This window comes from Cavia porcellus, unplaced genomic scaffold (genome assembly GCF_034190915.1).
Source record: "Cavia porcellus strain 051 isolate PalLab524CR breed Dunkin Hartley unplaced genomic scaffold, mCavPor4.1 scaffold_3, whole genome shotgun sequence".
NCBI classification, from domain to species: Eukaryota; Metazoa; Chordata; class Mammalia; order Rodentia; family Caviidae; genus Cavia; species Cavia porcellus.
Window position 1 is genome coordinate 26815402 of NW_026947486.1, and position 24379 is coordinate 26839780.

The 24379-nt window shown below is 37.0% G+C and overlaps 1 protein-coding gene across 1 annotated transcript in view; it reads right to left on the reverse strand.

The window, feature by feature from the left end:
• Positions 1–7965, reverse strand: part of Itih6 (inter-alpha-trypsin inhibitor heavy chain family member 6) — a gene marked incomplete at its 5' end in the record, with an annotated part of 46456 nt that extends 38491 nt beyond the window's left edge. Inside the window, 1 exon segment of the mRNA XM_063245552.1 lies at positions 7808–7965. Within this exon segment, the coding sequence (XP_063101622.1) occupies positions 7808–7965 (158 nt within the window).
• Positions 7966–24379: the final 16414 nt, after the last annotated feature.

Sequence of the window (24379 nt, forward strand, 5' to 3'; positions counted from 1 at the left end):
GATTAGGCATCCAGTTTCTCTCCCTTGTCTCAGCTCTTTATGTAGTTTCTTCATTTGAGTTATTTAGTAACATGGGTTGTATTATATTCTCTTATGGTTTCATGTATTTATTAGATTGTGACTCATATATTCTTTTATTGGCTCTGATTTATTAGGTGTTTAGGTTCTCTCCCTCATCTCAATTTTTTATCTAGTTACTTCACCTCAACCTCCTGGAATATTGTAAGAATTATTAACATATTTCTTTATTCTTTTTTCAAATACATAAACTCCTTCTCCAAAGTTTTTAAATTTACAACACTTAACTTCCCAACAATCAATCGTATCTTCACTAGTATAATTCCTTGATCCTCCCCATGCTAAGTGTTTGGTTTCTTCATATATTACCTAACTTATTGTCCTCTTTATAAGCAAGTTTTGATATCACATCACTTTCCTCAATCACAAACTGAACTCTTTTTTCTCTCATATCATACCCTTACCCCCACAAAATAGTCTCTAAAAAGTCTCAAGACTAAACCTTCAGATAAACTAAAAGTAGTCCAATAGAATCCTTAAAGAAAATAACAGAAAGAGTAAATACCAGCACTGGACATACAAAAGCTGAAAATTATTCATGGAAAAGCAACATCTCACTAAAAATCTCCATATAAGCCAGAGGAATAATATCTAGAATATGCAAAGAACTCAAGAAAATTAAACCATGTAAAATTAAAGATCCAGTCAAAAATATGGATAAGTTAAATGAGCACACACCTCACGGTGGAAGAAATACAAATGGTCAGCAAATATATGAAAAAGAGTTCAACATCTCTGGGCATTAGAGAAATGCAAATTAAAACCACGCTAAGATTTCATCTCACTCTAGAAAAATAGCAATCATTAGGAAATCCAACAATAACAAATGAATGGCATGGCTGTGGTAAAAAAGGAACTCTCTTGCATTGTTGATATGAATGTAAACTATTACAACCATTATCAAAATTATGCAGATTTCTCAAAACCTGAAATTAGGAATTCCATGTGACCCAGGTATAGCCTTGCTAGGATCCCCAAAGAAATTAAGTTATCATACTACTATAATACATGCATACTAATGTTTATAACAACACAACTCATAATAGCTAAACCCTGAAAGCAGCTTGAATACCCATCAACAACAATTGGATAAAGAAAATGTGGTATTCCTATATAATGGGGTACTACTCAGCTATAAAGAATGATACACTTGAGACATTTATAGGAAAATGGATGCACCTGGAAAATACAATGTTAAGTGAAGTAAACCAGACACAGAAACTTAAATACCATATGGTACCTTTCATTTGAGTGAGGCAAAATAAAAACAAAGAAGATGACAAAGGATGAATAGAAAGTGACAAAGTTAATCCTCTTTTAGAATAAGAAAGTGGTCCAAGGGAGCAAGAGTGAGAGAGGAGGAGAAGGGGAAGTGGAAATCAGAGGAATAAAGATGCACCATGTACAGGAACCTAATAACTGTAATGTAAGCAGTATATGCCATAATATGAGCTAAGATGAATAATATTAAGAAGTACAAAAGAAAAGAAAGGGAAAATGGAGGGGGAGAGAAGAGAGTTAGGGAAAGGGAAGGGGATTTAAAAAAAGAAATAAACTGTAATATGTACATGTAATCACTATGCCAAGATGACTATAAACTGCACAAATTGAAAATATGTACTAATAACATTTTTAAAATTATAAACAAAATATAAAAATTCTATATATGATGGGTATCATATAATGTTTGGTACATGTGTACCTTGTGTATTTAAATTAGATGAAATATATTTACAAAACATTTATCATGTTTTTCCTTTTTCTATTTTGAAGAGAATAAAACCAAGCAAAATGAAACAGAATAGAGTCAATCAAACAAAACAATAAAAATGGGATATGACTTTAAAAAATACAAGGAAATAAAAAATAACTACCATACTGCCTCTTGTTATCTTATCAAGAATTGCCCCTACCATCAGGAATGATAAAATCAAACAAAATAGTACAGAATAAAACCAATAAAAGCAAAACAACTGAAGCAGTTCAGGACTTCAAAACAAGATAATAGTAAAGATACAGTTGGTACCATAATGCTTCTTGTTGTCTTCAAAGTAGTTGCCTATACCATCAGAAGTGATACAATAAAAAATAGGATAAAATCAGTTGATATAAAACAATGAAAGCAACACAGTGCTTCAAAACAAGCTAATAGGAAATCAATAATGGCTACCATAATATATTTTGTTATCTTTGAAATAGCTGTCCGTACCATCAAATATAACAAAATTAGACAAATCAAAACAGAATAAAACTAAATCAAACAGAACAATGAAAACAATATGTTTCAAGTCATGATAATAGATTAACAATGGCTACTGAGTTCCCTTTTTAGACACTTCTTCCCCTTTCACTTTCATAGTATACTGTGCATTTTGGATCCCACTAACTCCTTTAGTTTTTTTATACTAGGGAGACAACACAATATTCACCCATGTGACTCTGAACCATTTCACCCCTGAGCATGATTCAAGTTGTTTTATATCTGAGTAGCTTTCCATTGCATAAAAGTATCATGACATTCTTATCCATTGCATAAAAGTATCATGACAGTCTTCAGCTGATAAGCAAACTACCCTCACTTCTTTCTGTTTCCCTGTTACATAAAGCATTGTTCTTTTTCCTTTGACATTCAGTCTTTCGTGTTAAATGTGTTTCTTGTGTAAAACACATTGATGGACCCTGTCTCCTGATCCACTCTGCCTGTGTTTCTTTTTATTGGTGAATTGAAGACATCTATATTAGTTATTATGGCCAGCTCTGCCATGCTATTTTCCTGCTGTTGGTTGCCTACTTTTGCCTTCCATTCCCTTGTCTACCCCCACTCAGTGATCCCCCTCTACTGCTGTTCCTAGAACCATCATCTTTTGTTATCTCTCTCTAAAATGTCCTTCAGTATTCTTTGTATGGTTGGTTTGGTTGTCATGAGTTCCTTCAGTTGTTTTTTTTGTCATGGAAGTATTTTGAAAGTATATTTCCATTAATTCTGAAAGATAGGTTTTCAGGGTGCATCAGTCTGGGTTGAAAGTTGTTTTCTTTCAGGACTTGAAATACTTCACTCCAAGTTCTTCTGATTTGATGGTTTGTGTTAAGAAGTCTGTTGTGAGTCTGATGGGTTTTCATTTATAGATGACGTGTTTCTTTTCTCTAACAGCTTCTAATATTCTGTTCTTGTGTTAAATTTCTGGGATCTTTATCTCTGGGTGTAGATTTACTTTGATTACGGGTAGCAGGAGTTCTATATGCCTCACTTATCTGAATGTCACTTCCTTTTCCTATTCTTGGGAAGTTTTCCAGTATTATTTCTGTAAATAGACTTCTGTTGCCGTTTGTGTTGACCCCTGCTTTTTCACTCACATCTGTTATTCTTAAATTATGTTTCTTTGGGTTGTCTTGCAGTTGTTACTTGGAATGGTTCCTTGTTAGTTTTAAGAGATCTTTCCTTTCACAACCACAAGCGGCAAAGCTGTCTTCAAGGTTTGAAAGTCTATATTTAGTTTCTTTCAAGCAGTTTTGCCAGCTTTCAATGGAAGTTTTAATTTTCTGGATATCTCTGTGAATCTGATTCATGTTTTCTAAGTCTTTTTTATATTGTTCATTTAAGGTTTCCCTCATTTTTCTATGCTCTTCTATTTTTTATCTATGTCTTCTTTTGAGGTGCTTAGCAATTCTTTTCTTCTTTTACCTGAGATACTATTTCTATTCTAATTTCTTTTTAGACTTATGTTGTTTCTTTACTTCAGTTGCCATCACTTCAGAAATTTTAGGTATGTGACTCCTGATCTCTTCTGTGTTTACATCTCTTGGATCAGCTCTGCTTGGATTGGAGACTAGAGTCTGCCTTTTGCTTTTTCATCTTGACATATTACTGGGTCTTCTGGACAAGTGAGTAGTGGGGTCCCAGGCACTTCCTGCATTGGCTACAATTTCTCTGAAGCAAGACTTTGGTTCTTCAAGCCAGTGCTGGCTATGTGTATCTGATGGTGGCCATTGGGTGTGCTGGTGCAGGGCTTTCTACTGTTTTTACCAGCCTGCACTGGCTCACTGATGGCTGATAGAGTGCACACAGGGACAGGGCTGGCCACTGCCTTCTAGACGGTTACACCCATTTATCATTTTTATGTTTAAAAAGTTTCAAAATGAAAATATATTAGACACAATGAAACCTCCTCTCAGAAGTGTGAAATGGGGTGGGTCAAGGGAACGATGAAAATATGACGGAGTGTGTTATGTTCATGTACAAATCTGCCAAAGTGAAACCCATTAATCTGGCATAACTGATATGCACTAATAAAAATGTGGAAAGAAAACTTTCAAATTCATTTACTCCAGCATTTTGAAACATACAGTACATCACTGTTAGCTATAATCACTATACTGTGCAATAGTACCCCAGAGTTTCTTGCTCCTATTGAAGTGTAACTTTGTACTTGCTAGTCAACCATACCCCCATCCTACTGTCCTCAGCCTCTGGCAACCACCATTCTATTCTCAACTTCTATGAGATCAACTCTTTAGGTTTCACATATAAGTGACATCATGTAGCACTTCTCTTTCTGTTTCTGACTTATTTCACTTAATGATGTCCAGTTCCACTTATGTAGCTACAAATTATAGGATTTCATTCTTTTTATAATTTAATAGTGCTCTATTTTTCATATGTACCAAATTTTCTTTATCCATTCATTAGTTGCCTGGAACCTTGCCAATTACTGTTCCTTTTGTCTGAAGAACTCTTACTCCAAACTTTCACAAGTCTTCACATTGTCTCTCTTTTCAGGTCTTTGTTAAAATGTCACTTCTTCAAAGAGACATCTTTGTTCACTTGAAAGTACCACCTTTGACCCTGTCTCCCTTTTGTTCTATTTTGGGTGTGTGTGTGTGTGTGTGTGTGTGTGTGTGTGTGTGTGTGTGTTTTGGTAGCAATCCTCATCTAGGAATGGATATGTTATGTATTTGTTTAATTTTTCCTATTTGTATTTTCTCTATAAGGTTGTGAACTCCTTGAGGGCAAGGATCTATTTTTTGTTACTTGATATTGTATCCCAGTTGCCTGGAATATGGACTGGCACATAATAAGTTATGGAGAAAAATTAGTATGGTTGGGTAAGCCTAGTCAATCAGGAGCTTTGAACTCAAGATTCAGTGAGCTTATATGGCAGCAAAGAATTCTTGCTATGGAAAGTAGGGAGTCATGGATAAATCTCATAAGATAGATAACAGCTGTTGTTTTGTTTTGTTTAATGCCGGGGACCAAACTCATGATCTCGTGCTTGCCAGTCAGGCACTTATGCCACTGAGCTAAACCCCAAACCCTCAGCTGTCTTTTGAAAAGTGGGAGGCTAGTGTCCTAAAGGATATTAAAATAACTCTGTAGGAAGCAAGTACAACAGTTCCCATTTCACAAATGAAGTAAGGTATAGATATGGAGAAAGTAACTTGATCAAATGAGAAGCTTCCATGAACACTGAGGAAAGATATGTAATTGGCAGAAGGGATTTCTCAAGGTAGCAGTGTTTCAAGGTAGCTGAAACAGCATTACCATGATTGGGCTAGCATGGGGGTTGGTCACCGTAGGGTCCCACTGTGTCCTGAGGGTGTGGTGAGGTATAGTAGAGCTACTCTCATAGCAGCACTATGTGCACTGCCTCCAGCCAGCATGCTTTCCACAAATCTTCCCAAGAACATTTCTTCTAACTATCTTTGCTTAATTTTTTAAAAAAAATTTTTTTGGCATTTTCCCTATTGAAACAAAAATCCATTTGTAACTGATTGCTTGGCTATTGCATCATTTGACCACCAACCTCTCAGGTTAGCCCCCATACTGCACACCATGCCTGTTCCGGTGTGTGTCATTGTTGTTCTGTTTTTGTCTTTGGATACCTAGGTTCCCCATATTAATGATATTGGTCCCTTTGAATGTTATCTGTCTGGAAATCTTATTTCCAGATAACTATAATTGACTAACTCAGTGCTTCTTCTTTGTATCTCCAACTGATTCCATGCTACTTCCTCTAACCTAGCCACTCTACCATGCAGATGTAAGAGGTGTTTGATGGTGAAATGTAAGCTCCAGGGCTACCCCTCAAGGCTTCAAAGATTGTTTATGGCATAAGAACCTTTGTGCTAACAGTGGTGAGGCAACTGAGCAAAGGCAGAAATTCTACCTGTGCTGGGCTTGCTAATCTGTTATATCTGAGTGTCTCTACCTAAAGTCAAAAGCCTTTCTTTAATTCACATTAAGGTATTATATAGGCTAGTGGGGCCCCACTAAACTTTCTTTTCATCTGTACCTCATCCCTTATTCATCACCTCAACAAAGTCCTGATCATCTACCACATATAACAAGCAGTAAAAAGATAAGTACTATTATTAATTATGTACTCCCTACATACAATCAGATTGTTTCTCCCTCTGGTGGTCTCTAAAATCCCCCACCACTGCCACATTCCAGCTTGAGTGATCCCACAAGTGGACTCTGCCTCCATTTTCTTAGTTTCCCAGATCGGGCTCTCTGGTTCACCCCTAATTAACTATTGTCACTCATTTCTTACAACTTTGCTACATATACTTATTATGGGTCACAGTTATTTCTAAAGGAGGATGCAAATGCTCCAGAGGATACTGGAAAAAATTAACAAGGAGTGGTGCAAGAATATTGTAACTCTATAGGTTTTCCTCATGTTTTAATGAATTATATTTACATGCTTCATAATATACTTAGTATATTTGCCTTGTAGTGTATTTATATATGTAAATTAATAAACACACATACTTTGGCAGCACATTATTATGTTTCTCTTGATAAGTGTTTAAACCCTGAAGATAATACGGAGATCATGAAGTTTCAAGTACTTGCTTTAGCATTGGAAGTCCTGCACAGCCTTTCCCTAACTCTCAAGTTGTGTTTCTGACTGCTCTTCTATCTCATCTGTTCCCTACACTCCAGTAAATCAACACATGCAGGTCCCCATGAAAGGGTCTTTGTGCCTTTATTCATTTTGTCTTAGTTCCCCAGCCTCTGCTTTCATCCTGTTTGCTGGTGATCACCTCACATTTCAAACCTCAGGGAACTGACCACTGAACCTCAGATTTCCTGCTCACCCTCATATTCCCACCACTCTACATTCAGATTTCTCTTTTTAAATTTGTTTTTCTTTTTCTTTTTTTATCAGTACCGGGGACCGAACTCACGACCGTCTGCTTGCAAGGCAGGTGCTTATGCCACTGAGCTAAATCCCCAGCCCTCAAGATTTCTCTTTCTTCTTAGCATACTTTATTAAAATTAGTTGCTTCTTTTTTCATGACTTCGATAAGACTGCTGACTGTTTGGGAACAGAGATTGTATACAATCCATTTTTCTCTTTCTGTCATACCCAGTTGAGTGTAAGCCATATAATCAGCATCAGGAAACTACTGTTTATCTTTAGCTAATATTATGAAGTACTTGTTATGTACCTGGCACTGATTTTAGCATACATTTCCACATATTTTATCTAATTTAAGCCTTGAAAGTCAATATTGTTTTTACCTCCATTTTATAGATGTGTAAAATGAGACTGAGAAGCGAAACAATTTGTTTTAGATCTTATAACTGGCAGAACGGGATTCAAACTCAAGAAGTTTGACCTCAGAGTACACACTTCCAATCTCTATGTCCTGCTGAAGGGGCACGCAAAAGAATGAATGTGTACATAAATGAATTATGTGCTGAGTTTGGAAGCAGACTTACACAGTAAAATTGGAGATAACAGTGAGATAAGGCAGATCCAGATCAAAGATGGCACCATGCACCTCAGCATATGGATTGAACAAAACAGATGTGACCAAAGTGTGGGCACATCAAAACAACAGAGTGGAACATATGGAATAGCACATCAGTAGCAGCAAAGAGAGACAATAAGAGGTAAGTTAGGTGTACTCTATCTTTGCTCTAAATAGGCTGACATGTGGGATACCGAGATTCTCAGTCTGGCCCATAGAGTATTGTGGGAGAAAATGAGGCCCAGAAAGGGAATATGGCCTTTGTCATTCATTTAGTGGACCTACCTGCTATTTCAGTAAACTTTAGCAAGTTCCAAAACCAAAGGCTTGCAGAAGTTCATGTACTGAAGGACTTCTAGAACCAGATATGGTAATGTACGCTGGTAGTCTTAATTACTTTGGAGGCTGAAACATGGTTTCAAGTTCAAGCATCCCAGCCTGGACAATTTAGTGACTTAAAAATAAAAGAATAAAAATGGTTGGAAATGTAGTTCAGTGCAAAGAATTGAGTTAAATTCCTGTTACTGAAAAAAATAGATAAGTGCATCTCCAATCTTAATGTGCACATGAATCTCCTGAGAATCTTGTTAAAATTCTAATTCAGGAAGTTTCAAGTGAGGCCTAAGATTCTACCTTTGTAAGAAGCTCCCAGAAGATGCTGCTGCTGCTGCTACAAATAATAGATTTCTTTAGAACAAATGTAAGTAGTTTTAGAATATAACAGAGAGGCTGCTCATCAAGCCTTATTCTGTGTAAAGAACTAAAATAAACATAAAGTCTTTCTTCTCTAAAATTTCAGGTAATTACTTGGCATTCACCCTCATCTTTAACCCTCATATCAGTCCCGTGAGCTAAATACTATTATTACCTACAGTTTATAGCCGAGTCAACTGAGTCCTGGAGACTGAAGTCATACAACAAGTAAAAAGTCATAGTCTTGCCATCTACCTACACACAATGAAGGCATATTTCAAACCTACTAGGGGTCAGTGAAAAACGAAGGCAGTTTGAGATCAAATCAACTTATGTTTAAAATCTGGTTCTGTCACTTCCTTGTCTTAATCTCTGAGCCTCTTTTGCTCTTGATAATGGAGATAGCAATAGATCCTGGTTGCCAGGGATGTTGTGAGGATTAACATGAACAATAACTCTGAGACCTCCTCATGCAGCATGTGACCCCTGGTTCAGCTCAGTAAGTACCAACTGTTTTCGCTAGTCTTAGCTTCTGGGTCATAGGACTTCCCTATTTCTCCCTCCTACCAAGGAGCTAATTTTCTCACAAATAGCAAAAATTTGTTCCCTCATTCCAGAATTGGCCTTTGTGTTTGCTGAGAAGAGGCCAGAAGGTCTCTGGTATGTCATTCAAGGAGAATTGTGAACAAAAATCTGACATAAATGGGCACCTCCAACCAGACTTGGTGCCACTTCTGGCCTGGGTCTGTTGTTCACATCCAGAAGGTCAGGACTTGATTTCCAAACCCTTGGTCTTTTTCAACCTCCATGTAGCCCTTCTTTTGAGAGGGAGACCATCCTGAAGGATTGAGAAGTCTCTGAATGTGGTATTGAGGATCACAAAAGCCAGAATTGTCCAAGAGCTGGGACTGACATCTTGGCTGGAGAATGGCCAGTTCCATAGCTCCATTTATCCCTTCATCTAGCTGTAAGATGAATGGAAACTAAACACTCCAGAGTTCTGGGTCTGTTTATTTGCTATGTTGGCTCAGGGTGGGATTTTTCTTTCCTATAAACACCCACTGGAGACCGGTAATTGGGGCCAGAAAAAGGTCCCTCTGTGCTGATCATTTTAGAAAAGTAGTAGAGATGAAAGAGGGGTTGGAAATGCAAGTCTCCAAACTTGATCTTTTCTGTTAATGACTTTAATCTCAAGAAAGAAGAGATTTATTCAGGGTCCCATAACAATTTCCAGGTCCTACAGACAATGAGACTTGCAAGCTCAGAATAGTCAGACACCAAAGAAGGCCAAGACAAAGCTCATAAAGAATTTAATGAAGTGTTTCAAAGTACAGGTTCTGGGCTCAAAGCATCTGGGTTTAAATGTCAGTACTTGCACTTACTGACTTGTAATCTTAAGCAAATCAACTTACTTCTCTGTACCTACTTCATAAAGTTATTGTGAAGATTGAGTTTGTACTTTTGGCATGCTTGGCACAAGGTAATTGTTCAGTGAATAGCTTCAAAGATGAGGGCAGAATGACACATGAAAAAGGTCAAAAGTATAAGAAGCTCCCTGTCCTTCAGTGATTTGAATTGGTGGGGGAGTAAAGAGATGCATGGGGTGGGGGAGGTGCTGAGATAAAGAGGTCTGCATGGGGTAGAGATGGGAGTCAGTATTTGTCAAACCCTTTTCTTTCTCCTTTCTATCAATAAGCATAGGGATCACATGCATCTCCAGCACCCACTTTCATGGATAGAACTTAAAAGTCATTTTATGAACCATTAGCTGGTGTTCAGTTTTCCCCTATGGCATTTGGCATCACACAAGAAAATCTTTTCATTATGCCACATGGGGCTTCCAAAGCCCATAATTTGCCATCTCCCCCAAATCCACATAAAGTTTCCTGTTGTAATTTCCTCTCAGGGGAGAATAATTGCTAGAGAAGAGCTTTGCTTTACAGCAAAAGAGAAAAACCATGTCAAGCATTAGTCACTTTTCTTACAGTTAAATAGACAATGAAAAACTCTCAAGCAAATAAAGAAAAGGACTGCAGCAAGAAAGTGAAGACTAAAATGAAGAAATAGAAAAACTGGAGAGCAGTTGGGAAATTTGGAAAACCAAAAAGAACTTCAGGGGAAAAATGGTAATATTCTCAGTGACACTGAAGAAGATACTACACACATAAGAACTAGGAGAAACCAAACAAAATAATAAATAGACATCTCAGAAATTAAAGTTTCTAAATTTTTTCTAATAAGTTTCTAAATTTTTAAAAATTCAAGGAAAAAATATAAGCCCCTCTTCCCGAAAAGCACACACACACACACACACACACACACACACACAAACCAGAAGGTATAGGAGAAATATAAGATACATAAATCAGTACAGTAGGTTCAACATTTAAGTAGTAGAAGTGCCAGTCTAAACAAGAAGAAACAATAAAGATAACTTTACAGAATCATATTATAAGTTGATTCCCTACAGCCAAAGAAAGATTTCTAGAGTAAGTGTCCAAGAACTGTGGATCTAGTAAATAGAGGATCCCATTTAAACAATCACTCCAACAATCATCCTTACTTTAACTTTTTAATTCCCTCTTATTCACTCTGTGAATTTATCTTTAAATCCTTTAAAAACTAAACTCAGACTGTTTCTCTTGTCTGTTTAAAACCTCTAGTGGATCCTACCATGGTTTACACATACCCTTGTAAGAGGTATTGGTAAGGTAAGCCCTCATTACTATTTGCTTTCATTTCTTATTAGTTCCATCACTTCTTTCCTGAGCCACCCTAGCAATTCTCACCTTTACATTCCTTTTGCTTATTTTAAAGAGGATAAAACAGAATAAAACCAAACAAATAAACCAGTATAAAATGTGCAGGACTTCAAAACATTACAAAATCAACAATAGTTACAATAATGCCTCTTGGTGTCTTCAAAATAGTTGCAGATTTCAGACACAGTAAAAATCAAGCAGAAAAAAATAGAATAGAAACAATAAAAACAAAATGAATGTAATAAAAGATTTTAAAATAAGCCTATCCTGGGGCTGAGGATTTAGCTCAGCGGCATAAGCGCCTGCATTGCAAGCAGGCAGTCGTGAGTTCGATCCCCGGTACCGATAAAAAAGAAAAAGACAAAAAAAAAAAAAAAAAAAAAAAAAAAAAAAGCCTATACTAAATCCAAAATTTTTACCATAATATATCTTGCTATCTTTGAAATAACTGCTCATACCATCAGATTTGACATAATCAAAACAAGAGATCTCTGACTCCGAACTTCCACCTTGGAGGGTGGCCACTCCACGCCTGCCCTCCCACCTCAGTCCCCAGACCTCCACCTGGAACCTTGGACCTCCACCGGGGAGGGTGGCCAGTCCATGTCTGTCCTCCCACCTTAGACCTTGGACCTCCACCTGGGACCTGCAGCTACCTCCCGCCTCAGATTCCAGACCTCCCCCTCAAACCCCAGACCTCTGCACCTGCCCCCCCCCCCACCGATCCTAGACCTCCAGCTTGGAGGGTGGTGGCTGGGCACCTGCCCACATTCCCTGACCCCCTGGAACTGGTACTGTTTTGGATTTTTGGCTGTCCCTCCCCCTCACAGAATTTGGACTGCAGAGGATTAACCTTGATGGGGATGGGACTCAGTAATCCCTCATCCTAGCAGAGGACCTCAGCAGGCTTCATTCAGTGTGGCGAGTTTGCCCCTAAAATAGAGGACTTCAGTGGGTAAACAGGAGCAGTAGTGAAGTCCCCTCCAGCTGTAAGACCTTGGTGAGCCTGGCAAGAGTGTGAGTGAGTCCTTCTTCCATATAGAGAACATCAGGTAGATTGAGGAGTCTGTCAATAAGGCCTCCCCCAACCTGGAGAAAATTAAAAGGACTTATGGGACACCCAGCAACACAGTAGGGGTCCAGCCAAGACAAACAGAATAGACAGGTAGATCTGGTGTCCTGGAACAACCTGAAGACATAATAACAGCAAGAATTTAGGGTTGCCCTTCATCAATCCTCCTAGGCTAATCAGCCTAAGAAGAATATAGTACTCACCCAACAGGCCCTGGGTACCCAAATCTTCATTGAGGTACCCAGCAATTGCACAAACACCAACCACACAGTAGGACCTGAAGATACACACTACCAACAGTTGAGACTAGTGGGATTAAAAGACCAAATATTAGCCCAAAAGGTGAAATGGCAAAATGAAACAGCAAAATGTAATCTCAGACATCTAGTCCATAAGGATCAAGTACAGGAGACACTGAAACAGAGGACTTTAAAGGCCATATACCCGAAATCTCTGAAAAGATAGCAAGTGAAATAAAGAAACAAATTCATGAGGCTATAGAGGAAATGAAATTAGAGATAATTTCTCATGTAAAGACAGAAATGACATCCTTAACAAAGGAGTTGCTCAGCATAGCTAGAGAATACATAGGTTAAAAAGTACAGGACCATGGGAAACTGACTGAAAACTTGAAGGAACAGTATAGAAAACAAGTGGAATGCATGAAACAAATTCAAAGAGATATCCAAGAAATAAAAAATTCTATTGAAAGCTGGCAAAAACATTTAAATGAAGCTGAGGACAGAATTACAGACTTCAGGACAGGATCACAGCTAGTGATCATGAAACGATAGAACTTTTAAAAATAACAAAGCAGCATGAAATGACAATTCAACAGCTGCAAGATGATGCAAAGATATAATACGAATAGGCATCAATGAAGATGCAGGAGTCAATGTCAATGACATCACAGAAATATTCACAGAACTATTCACAGAAGTAATAGCAGAAAACTTCCCAAACATGGAGAAACAATCTGATATGCAGATAGTGAGGCATATAGAACACCAAACATCACACACAACATAAATCAACACCCAGACATATAATAATTAAGATCCCAGGCACACAGCATAAAAACAGAATACTAAAAGTGTTAGAGAAAAGACACAACTCATCTATCAAGGAAAGCCCATTAGACTAATGACAGACTTTTCAGCACAAACTCTCAAGTTAAGATGAGACTGGAGTGAAGTATATCAAGCCCTGAAAGAAAACAACTTTCAATCCAGATTGATATACTCTATAAAATTTTCTTTGAAATTTAATTGAGAAATAAGATAACTCCATGACAAAGAACAACTGATGAAATTCATGTCCACCAAACCAACTCTAAAAAGAGTACTGAAAGACATACTAGATAGTGATAAAAGTGAGTACAATTTCCTGAAAAACAACAGAAAGAAACCACTAGAGAGGGCAAGCAATTAAACAAGGGGGGAAAGCACAAAACCAACAGATGAATATAACATGACAAAGTTAAACCAGTACATATGAGTTACATCCATCAATGTAAGTGGCCTCAATTTATCTATTAAAAGAAATCGATTGACAGAATGGATCAAAAAACAGTATCCCACAACATGATGTATAGAAAAAATGCATCTGACTCAAAAGGAAACTTATAGATTAAAAGTCAAAGGATGTAAAACAGTCTTCCATGCAATAAGAACCCAGAAAAAAGCAGGGGTAGCTATCCTATTTGCAGATAATGTGAACTCCAAACCAAAAACCACCAAAAGTGATAAAAAAGGATACCACATACTTGTCAAGGGAATAATTCAAGAAGAAAAGCCTACCACATACTTGTCAAGGGAATAATTCAAGAAGAAAAGCCAACAATCATAAATATACATGCACCACATACAGGAGTACCCAACTATATAAGGCAAATACTAATAAACATGAAAAACCAAATAAGCAACCTCACAATTGTAATAGGGGATCTTAACATCCCACTGTTCCAGAGATAGATCAGCTAGACAAAAACTCAGCAAAGAAATAACAGAACTAAATCAAATCTGTGAGCAAGTGGAATTCGTAGATGTTTACAGAGTGTTACACCCAACTACATCAGAATACGTATTCTTGTCAGCTATGCATGGGACATTCTCCAAAATAGACCATATATTAGCCCACAGAACATTCTTAAGTAAATATAAAGGGACTGCAATTATCCCTTACATATTATCTGGCCATAGTGCAATTAAACTGGAAATTAAAGGCAGAAGAACTTGTAAGACCTGCATAAATACATAGAAATTAAATAAGAACCCCATGAACAAACAATGGGTTGCAGATAAATTAAAGAAGAAATTAAGCAACACCTACAATTCAACAAAAATATAGATACACCATACTGAAACCTGTGGGATGCAATGAATATGGTCCTATGAGGGAAATATATACCAATAAATTATCATATCAAGAAAATGAAATGAGCACAAATAAACAATCTAATGTTATAACTCAAGCTTTTAGAAAAAGAAGAGCAAGTCAAACCCGAAACTCATAAAAGAGAGGAAATTATAAAGCTCAGAGCAGAAATTAACACAATTGAGACTAAAAAAATAAAGAGAATTAATGAATCAAAGAGCTGAGTTTGCAAAAAATAAAACAAAATTGATAAATCTCTAGCCAACGTTATCAAGAAAAAGAAAGAAAAACTAAAAGTCATCTGCACAGCTTCCTGCCATACTCAATGGGCTCCACAGGTCTTGGGCCTCCCTGGGTCACCCCCAATGACCTTCTCTCAGTCCAGGGAACTGGGCAGCTGGAGGTGAGTGTCTGTGCACCATCCCAAGTCCCAAGAGTTTAAGATCATTGCTCCCAGTGGTCAAGGAAGCTCCCAGCTTCCTGCCACATTCAACAAGCTCAAAAGGTTTTGGGTCCACCTGGGCCATGCAGTGAACTTCTCTCAATTGGGGTAACTGGGTGGCCAGAGCCACAGGAGCTGAAGGCATAGAAGACGATTTCCAACAAGCCTAGGGAAAACTTTGGAACAACACTTGAAACAAGGAAATACAGGAAAATGACAAAACAAAAGACCAAAATGCAATCTCAAACCTCCAGCCCATCCCAAGAAACTTAGGAGCTATGTACATAGAAGAAAATATATGCCATACACCTGAAACACCTGAAGTAACAGCAAGTGAAATAAAGAAGCAACTCTGGGAAGCTTTAAAGGAATTCAAACTAGAAATAGTCTCTCAGGTGAAAGAAGAAATGATAAAAGTAATGAAAGAGATGCTGAAAAATTAGAGGAACAAAAAAAGCATAGAATCCTTGGATGAACAATATAAGAAACAAACAGAATACATGAAGCAGATTCAAAGAGATAGACACAAAATCAAAATTCCATTGAAAGTTGTCAAAACCACCTCAACATAAGTGATGACATAACTTCAGAACTCAAAGACAAGATTGCAGCTAGTGAAAAGGAAAAGAAATTTTAAAAATAACAAGGAATCAGGAAATAACAATTCAACTGCTACAAAATGATGCAAATAAAAACAACATCATAAGTTGATAGGGATAAATGAAAAAGAAGGGGACAACACAAGTGAAATCAAGAAGATAATTAGAGAAGTAATAGCTGAAAATTTCCCAAACATGAGAATTGAAATGGACACAAGGATCAGTGAAGCATATAGAAGTCCAAAGACTCATAATCAATATGAAACAACAGGCAGAGGAGGAGCTGGGCAGATCTGGGGTGCCCTCATCGGCCTCTCTGCATGTCTGGAGGACTCTGGATATCTCCGCCCAGACTGTTGGAGTCCCCCCAGGCTTCCAGGTGCAGTGAAGGGGAGAGGTGGGTTTGAGGCTTCCACATCAGCCTCCCCATTCCCGGCTTCATTTGGAGACCTGCTGAGCTCCCAACAGGTGGGCGGGCCCACACTATCAGCCAAGCCCATCCTGTTTTGCGGCCATGCCTAGCCATCTGTGTACAGAGGAGGAGCTGGGCGGATCTGGGGTACCTGCATCGGCCTCTCCGAGTGTCTGGAGGACTGTGGATATCTCTGCAAGCAGGGAGGGACCACAGGTTCCTGAGGCACCGTGGCCTGTGGTGAGTACCCTAACCTGGTTGCGCTTGAAGAACTGTGGAGCTTCCAAGGGGCAGGTGGGCGCACAGTGTCCCTGAGGCCCAGCTTGTCTGGAACTGTGGAGTTCTGAGCAGACAGAGGAGGGCCACTGGTTCTGTAGGCCCAATGGCTTGGGGTACCGTGGTGCCAGAGTCTCAGTAGCTACAAACATAGAAGGGGATTTTCAACAGATCCTGAGGAAGCTTTCAAATAACACTTGAAACACAGAAATATAGGAAAATGACAAAACGAAGGACCAAATTACAACCTCAAACGTCCAGCCCATCTCAAGAAACCCTAGGAGCGATGTATATAGAAGAAAATATATCCCATCCACCTCATATATCGGACACAATAGCTACTGAAATTGACAAGCAACTCCAGGAAGCTTTAAAGAAATTCAAACTCGAAATAATCTCCCAGATAAAAGAAGAAATGATAAAAGAAATGAAAGAGATTCTAAATATATCTAAAGAAAACACAGATAAAAAATTGGAGGAACTAAACAAAAAGATAGAATCCCTAGACGAGCAATATAAGAAACAAACAGAATACATAATGCAGATGCACAGAGATATACAGGAAATAAAAAACTCCACTGAAAGTTGTAAAAACCGCCTTAATGAAAGTGAAGATAGAATTTCAGACCTTGAAGACAGGATTGCAGCTAGTGAACAGGAAAGGAAAGATCTTTTGAAAATAACAAGGAACCAGGAAACAACAATTCAACAACTTCAAGACGATGCAAAGAAGAATAACATAAGAATGATAGGGATTAATGAAAGAGAGGGAGACAACATGAAGGATGTCAGGAGGATATTTAGAGAAGTAATAGCTGAAAATTTCCCAAGCATGAGATCAGAAACTGACATCAGGATCAGTGAAGCATATAGAACTCCAAACAGTCATAACCAAAATAAAACTACACCCAGACATATAATAATCACCATCCCAGAAATCCAACACAAGAATAGATTATTAAAAGCTGTCAGAGAGAAAAGACAGATCACTTATAAAGGAAAACCTATCAGAATCACAGCAGACTTCTCAGCACAAATGATAAAGTCAAGAAGAGCATGGAGTGAAATATTCCAGATCCTAAAGCAAAATGATTTCCAACCAAGACTGATATATCCTGCAAAACTATCATTCAAAATAGATGGTGAAATACGATACTTCCATGACAAAGAACAGATGAAGAACTTCATCAACACCAAACCAACCCTGCAAAAAATATTGAAAGACATTTTAGATACACAAAGGAAAAAACCACTAAGCAAAGCAAATAATTAAACAGAACAGAAAGATAAAGATGCAACAGCAAAGAGATAACATTCCTACAATTAAAGAGCATTTAACAGTAATAACCATTAATGTAAATGGTCTCAATGCACCAATCAAAAGAAACAGACTAGCAGAATGGATCAAGAAACAAAATCCAACCATATGCTGTTTACAGGAAACCCATCTAACCCAGAAGTATACTCACAGACTGAAAGTCAAAGGATGGAAAACAATACTTCATGCAGCAGGAATCCAAAAAAAGGCAGGAGTAGCCATTCTGTTTGCAGACAACGTGAACTTTAAACCACCAATGACCATAAAGGACAAAGAAGGTCACTACATACTCGTAAGGGGAAAAGTCCAAAAGGAAGAGATAACTATCTTAAATATATATGCACCAAACTCCAGAGCACCCAGTTATATGAAACAACTATTAACAGAAATGAAAACTCAAATTATCAGTAACACAATTGTAACAGGAGACCTTAATACGCCATTGACACCAAGGGACAGATCAACCAGACAGAAAATGAGCAAAGAAATAACAGAACTGAATCACACCTGTGAACAAATAGATTTGATAGACATATACAGAATGTTCCACCCAACAACATCAGAATACACATTCTTCTCAGCAGTACATAGATCATTCTCTAAAATAGACCATATATTACTTCACAGAACATATCTAAAAAAATGCAAAAGAGTTGAAATCATCCCTTGCATGTTATTGGATCATAGTGCTCTGAAATTAGAAATTAATGATAAAAGATACTGCAAAAATTCCGCAAACACATGGAAACTGAATAGCACACTCTTGAGCAATCAGTGGGTCACAGAAGAAATTACAGAAGAAATTAAACAATACCTAAAAGAAAATAAAAATGCAGATACAACTTACTGGAATCTGTGGGATGCAATGAAAGTCGTCTTAAGATGAAAATTTATTGCACTGAGATCCCACATCAGGAAAACAGAACGAATACAAATAAATATCTTGATGCTACACCTCAAACAGCTAGAAAAAGAAGAGCAAGTCAAGCCCAAAGCCAAAAGAAGAGAGGAAATTATAAAAATCAGAGCAGAAATCAATGCAATAGAGACTAAGAAAACCATCCAAAGAATCAACGAATCAAAGAGTTGGTTCTTTGAAAGAATAAATAAAATCGATAAGCCCCTAGCCAACCTTATCTTAAAAAGGGAAGAAAAAGCTCAAATTCATGCAATAAGAAATGAAAAAGGAGAAATCACTACAGACCCAATAGAAATACAGAAGATCATCAACACCTATTTCGAAAACCTCTACTCTCAAAAATTTGATAACACAGAAGAAATAGACAGATTCTTAGAAGCATATGAAGTACCAAAGCTAGATCAAGAGGATGTAAAGCTTTTGAATAACCCAATCTCTGCTAATGAAATTGAAAGTGTAATTAAGTCCTTACCCACCAAGAAGAGCCCAGGCCCAGATGGATTCACTGCAGAATTCTACAAGAAATACAAAGAAGACCTAATGCCGACACTCCTCAAACTATTCAATGAAATTGAAAGGGAAGCAATCCTTCCTAAGTCATTCCTGGAAGCAAATATTACTCTAGTACCAAAACCTGAGAAAGACCCAACTATAAAAGAGAACTATAGACCGATCTCCCTAATGAACACAGATGCAAAAATCCTCAATAAAATATTGGCAAATAGGATCCAGCAAATCATCAAGAAGATTATACACCATGACCAAGTGGGATTCATCCCAGGAATGCAAGGATGGTTCAACATACACAAATCAATAAATGTAATCCACCATATCAATAAAGCCAAAAATAAGAATCACATGATCATTTCTATAGATGCAGAAAAAGCCTTCGATAAGGTCCAACACTTATTCATGATAAGAACTTTACAGAAAATTGGAATAAATGTTCTTTACCTCAATATAATAAAGGCCATTTATGACAAATCAACAGCCAGCATCATACTAAATGGCCAAAAATTGAAAGCCTTTACTTTAAAATCGGGCACAAGACAAGGATGTCCTTTATCACCACTCCTATTTAATATAGTACTAGTTGTACTAGCCAGAGCAATTAGGCAAGAAAGAGAAATAAAAGGGGTAAAGATAGGAAAAGAAGAAGTTAAATTATCATTGTTTGCAGATGGCATGATACTCTACATAGAAGACCCCCTAAACTCCATTGAAAGCCTCTTAGATACAATAAATAAATTCAGTAATGTGGCTGGATACAAAATCATTACTCAGAAATCAATAGCATTCCTATACACGAACAACAAAATCACAGAGAGGGAAATAAGAGAAACTGGACTATTCACAATAGCAACCAAAAAAATGAAATATTTAGGAATTACTCTTATGAAAGACTTATACAGTGAAAATTATAATACACTGAAAAAGGAAATTGAAGATGATCTCAGAAAATGGAAAGACATCCCTTGCTCATGGATAGGAAGTACAAACATTGTGAAAATGGCCATTCTCTCAAAACTGTTATACAGATTCAATGCAATCCCAATAGAAACACCATCAACATACCTTATAGATATAGAGAAATCACTCCTAAATTTCATCTGGAACCAGAAGAGACCTAGAATCGCAAAGGCAATTCTAAGCAGCAAAGACAAAGCAGGAGGCATCACAATCCCTGACTTGAAGTTATACTACAAAGCAACAGTAGTAAAATCAACATGGTATTGGAATCAAAACAGAACCGAAAATCAATGGAATAGATTAGAAGATACAACCACAACTACAAACACACTCAACCACCTTATCTTTGATAAAGGAGCCAAGCAGGTTCACTGGAAGAATGACAGTCTCTTTAATAAATGGTGCTGGAAACCTGGCTCTCCATTTGCCAAAAACTAAAGCTAGACCATGTCTACCACCATGTACTAAATTAAAAATCTAAATGGGTCAAAGATCTGAATATTAAAACAGAAACACTAAATCTATTGGAAGACAAATTAGGTAGAAACCTTGGAGACATAGGAGTAGGTAGAGAATTCATGAACAGGACTCAAACCGCACAGGAAATACTTCCCAGAATCAATAACTGGGACCAATTCTTATTAAAAAGTTTCTGCATGTCAAAAGAAATCTCCAGCATAGTGAAAAGAAAACCCACAAACTGGGAAAAGATTTTAGTGAACTCTCTCTCAGACAAGGGACTCTTGTCTAAAACATATAAAGAATTAAAAAAACTCAGACCTCCAAAATTCAAAGATCCAATCCAAAAATGGGCATCTGAGATGAATACGCAATTCTCAGATGAAGAAATGCAAATGGCAAATAAATACATGAAAAAATGCTCATCATCATTGGTCATTAGAGAAATGCAAATTAAAACCACACTGAGATACCATCTCACTCCTGAAAGAATGGCCAGGATCAAGAAAACCAACAACAACAAATGCTGGAGAGGCTGTGGGGAAAAAGGAACTCTCCTGCACTGCTGGTGGGAGTGTAGACTGGTACAGCCTTTGTGGAGATCTGTCTGGAGATTTCTCAAAAAGTTGGGATTGGAAATCCCATTTATTCCAGCTATTCCACTTCTAGGCATATTCCCAGAAGAACTGAAACCATCATACCACAGTGATATATGTGCACCCATGTTTATAGCAGCACAATTTGTAATCGCCTGGAAACAATCCAAGTGTCCGTCAACTGAGGAATGGATAAAAAAGTTGTAGTATTTCTATACAATGGAGTATTATTCAGCTATAAAGAAGGATCACATTGAGATATTTATCAATAAATGGGCACAGCTTGAGACCATACTCATAAGTGAAATAAATCAATCTCGCATGTGTGAATACCAAATAGTTTCCCTAATATAAGTAATGATTCAAATATATAAAAATATGTGGTAATCATGATTCACCACTATGTGGCCTTGAAGCCTTAAAAACTTTTCACTCATTAATTAGAAAGGCTTTATTCTGGGCTTCTTGATATGGAAATATTTGAAGCTATAGTATATGAAGTTTTATCCAAATATTTCAAGGAAAAAGACAGACACTATGGTAACTACTATTAAGTCAGGTTATATGGTGGTGAAGTACTGGGTTGCTGAAACAGTCAAGCTTTGACCTCTATTGTTATATTGTTATGTCCTGTTTTATCTCAATCTCCCCCTTATTCTTTAAAAAAAATTATTTAGTCATTTTTTATGTTTGTCTTAATTAAGGGAAAAATTTTTAAAAATTAGGATATATAAATAGTAACTCTTTTTGATTTCCTATTAACTTGTTTTGAAGTCCTGTAATACTCCCACGATCTTCTTTTGACTGATTAGACTATGTTCCATTCTGTATGATAGTATCAAGTTTGAGGATATAGGCAACTACTTTGAAGGCAATAAGATTCACTAAGATGCCCATTCTGGTTTGACTATTGTCTCCTTTGGAAGTCCTGTAATGTTTACAATGCCTAAGTTTTATTGGTCTTGTTCTCTACGGTTTTGTCCAACTTTATAATATCTAATGAGATAGACAATTCTTTTTAAGGAAACAAGAGACAACGTTGATAACCATTGTTGATAACCTTGTACTCTGTTCTACACCATGTGCTATGTCTATCCTTGGTTTTGACTGACAGCTTTGTTTTGCCATATTTGACTGTATTCCCCCCCCCCAAAGTAATAAGCACTAAGGAGTAATAAAATCCAAAATGTGTAAATTTTGTTGTAAAAAAGAGAGGGAAAAAAAAAAGAAAAAGAGCTCTAATGGATATAACAGCAAGTGTGTTTAGGGGTGTTAAATAGCTGACTATATCAATGTTTTTGGATCATTGAACACAGCTGTTTGCAGTATCCCTGTTTGAATGTCCACCTTGTATTCATTGATACTGTGATTTGAGCAACTATTTTCAAGATGATAATATGTAATCTATTAACAGGTGATTTCTTACTGTTATGTTTTTTTTTTGTAGTTCTGTATTACGTGTACCCTTACACCGCTTTGTTTTGTTTTGTGTTTTTCTCTTTTACCTCTTAAATAAAATAAAAAAAATATGAAACAACACCCAGACATATAATAATCACCATCCCAGAAATCCAAAATAGTAGAACATTAAAGCTGTTAGAGAGAAAAGACAGATCACCTGTAAAGGAAAACATACAGAATAACAGCAGACTTCTCAGCACAAACAATTAAGTCAAGAAGAGTATGGTGTGAAATATTTCAGATCCTAAAGGAAAATGATATCCAACCTAGACTGATGTACCCTGAAAAACTGTCCTTCAAAATGGATGGAGAAATAAAATACTTTCATGAAAAACAAGAGCTGAAGAACTTCATGATCACCAAGCCAAACCTGTGAAGAATACCGAAAGACAGTTTAGCTACACTTAGGAAAAAACCACTAAGCAAAGCAGACAATTAAACAGAATGGAAATATAAAGATGCAACAGCAGAAAGATAACATATCAACAATAAACCAATATGTACCAGTTATAGGCATTAATGTAAATGATCTCAATTCACCAATTAAAAGAAACAGACTGGCAGAATGGATCAAGAAACAACATCCAACCATTTGCTGTCTACAAGAAACCCATCTAATCCAAAAGGATACTCACAGACCGAAAGCCAAAGGATCGAAAACAATACTTTGGGCAAAAGGAACTGAAAAAAACATGCGGTAGCTATTCTGCTTGCCAACAATGTGAACTTCAAACCAACAGTGATAAGAAGAGATAAAGAAGGTCATTACATACTAGTTAGGGGAAAACTTCAAAAGGAAGAGTTAACAATCTTAAATATATAGGCACCAAATTCCAGAGCACCCAGTTATACAAAGCAAGTATTAATAGAAATGAGAAATAAAATAAGCAACAACACAATTACATCAGAAGTCCGTAAGACACCATTGACACCAAGGTACAGATCGACCAAGCAGAAAATCACCAAAGAAATAGCAGAACTGAATCACACCTGTGAACAAATAGACTTGATAGACATACACAGAGTGTTCCATCCAACATCAGAATATATATTCTACTCGGGAGGACATGAGACATTCTCTAAAATAGACCATACACTTGACCACAGTACATATTTAAATAAATGCAAAAGAGTTGAAATTATCCCATGCATGTTATGGGATCATAGTTCTATGAAACCAGAAATTAGTGATAAAAGAAACTGCAAAAATCCCACAAACACATGGAAATTGAATAACACATTGTTGAGCAATCAGGAAATCAGTGACTCCAGGGGAAATTAAAGAAGAAAGTAAACAATACCCACAAGCAAATGAAAATATGAATAAAAATTGCTACACTATGTGGGAGGCAATGAAAGAGGTCTTCAGAGGAAAATATTTTGTTCTGAGGTCTCACATCACGAAAACAGAATGAATACAAATAAATAACCTGATGTTATATCTCAAACATCTAGAAAAAGAAGAGCAAGTCAAGCCCAAAACCAAAAGAAGAGAGGAAATTATAAAAATCAGAGCAGAAGTCAATGCAATAGAGACTAAGAAAACAATCCAAAGAATCAATGAAACAAAGAGTCGGTTCTTTGAAAGCATCAATAAAATTGATAAGCCCCTAGCCAACCTTATTTTAAAAAGGGAGAAAAAGCTCAAATTCATGGAATAAGAATGGAAAAAGGTGAAATCAGTA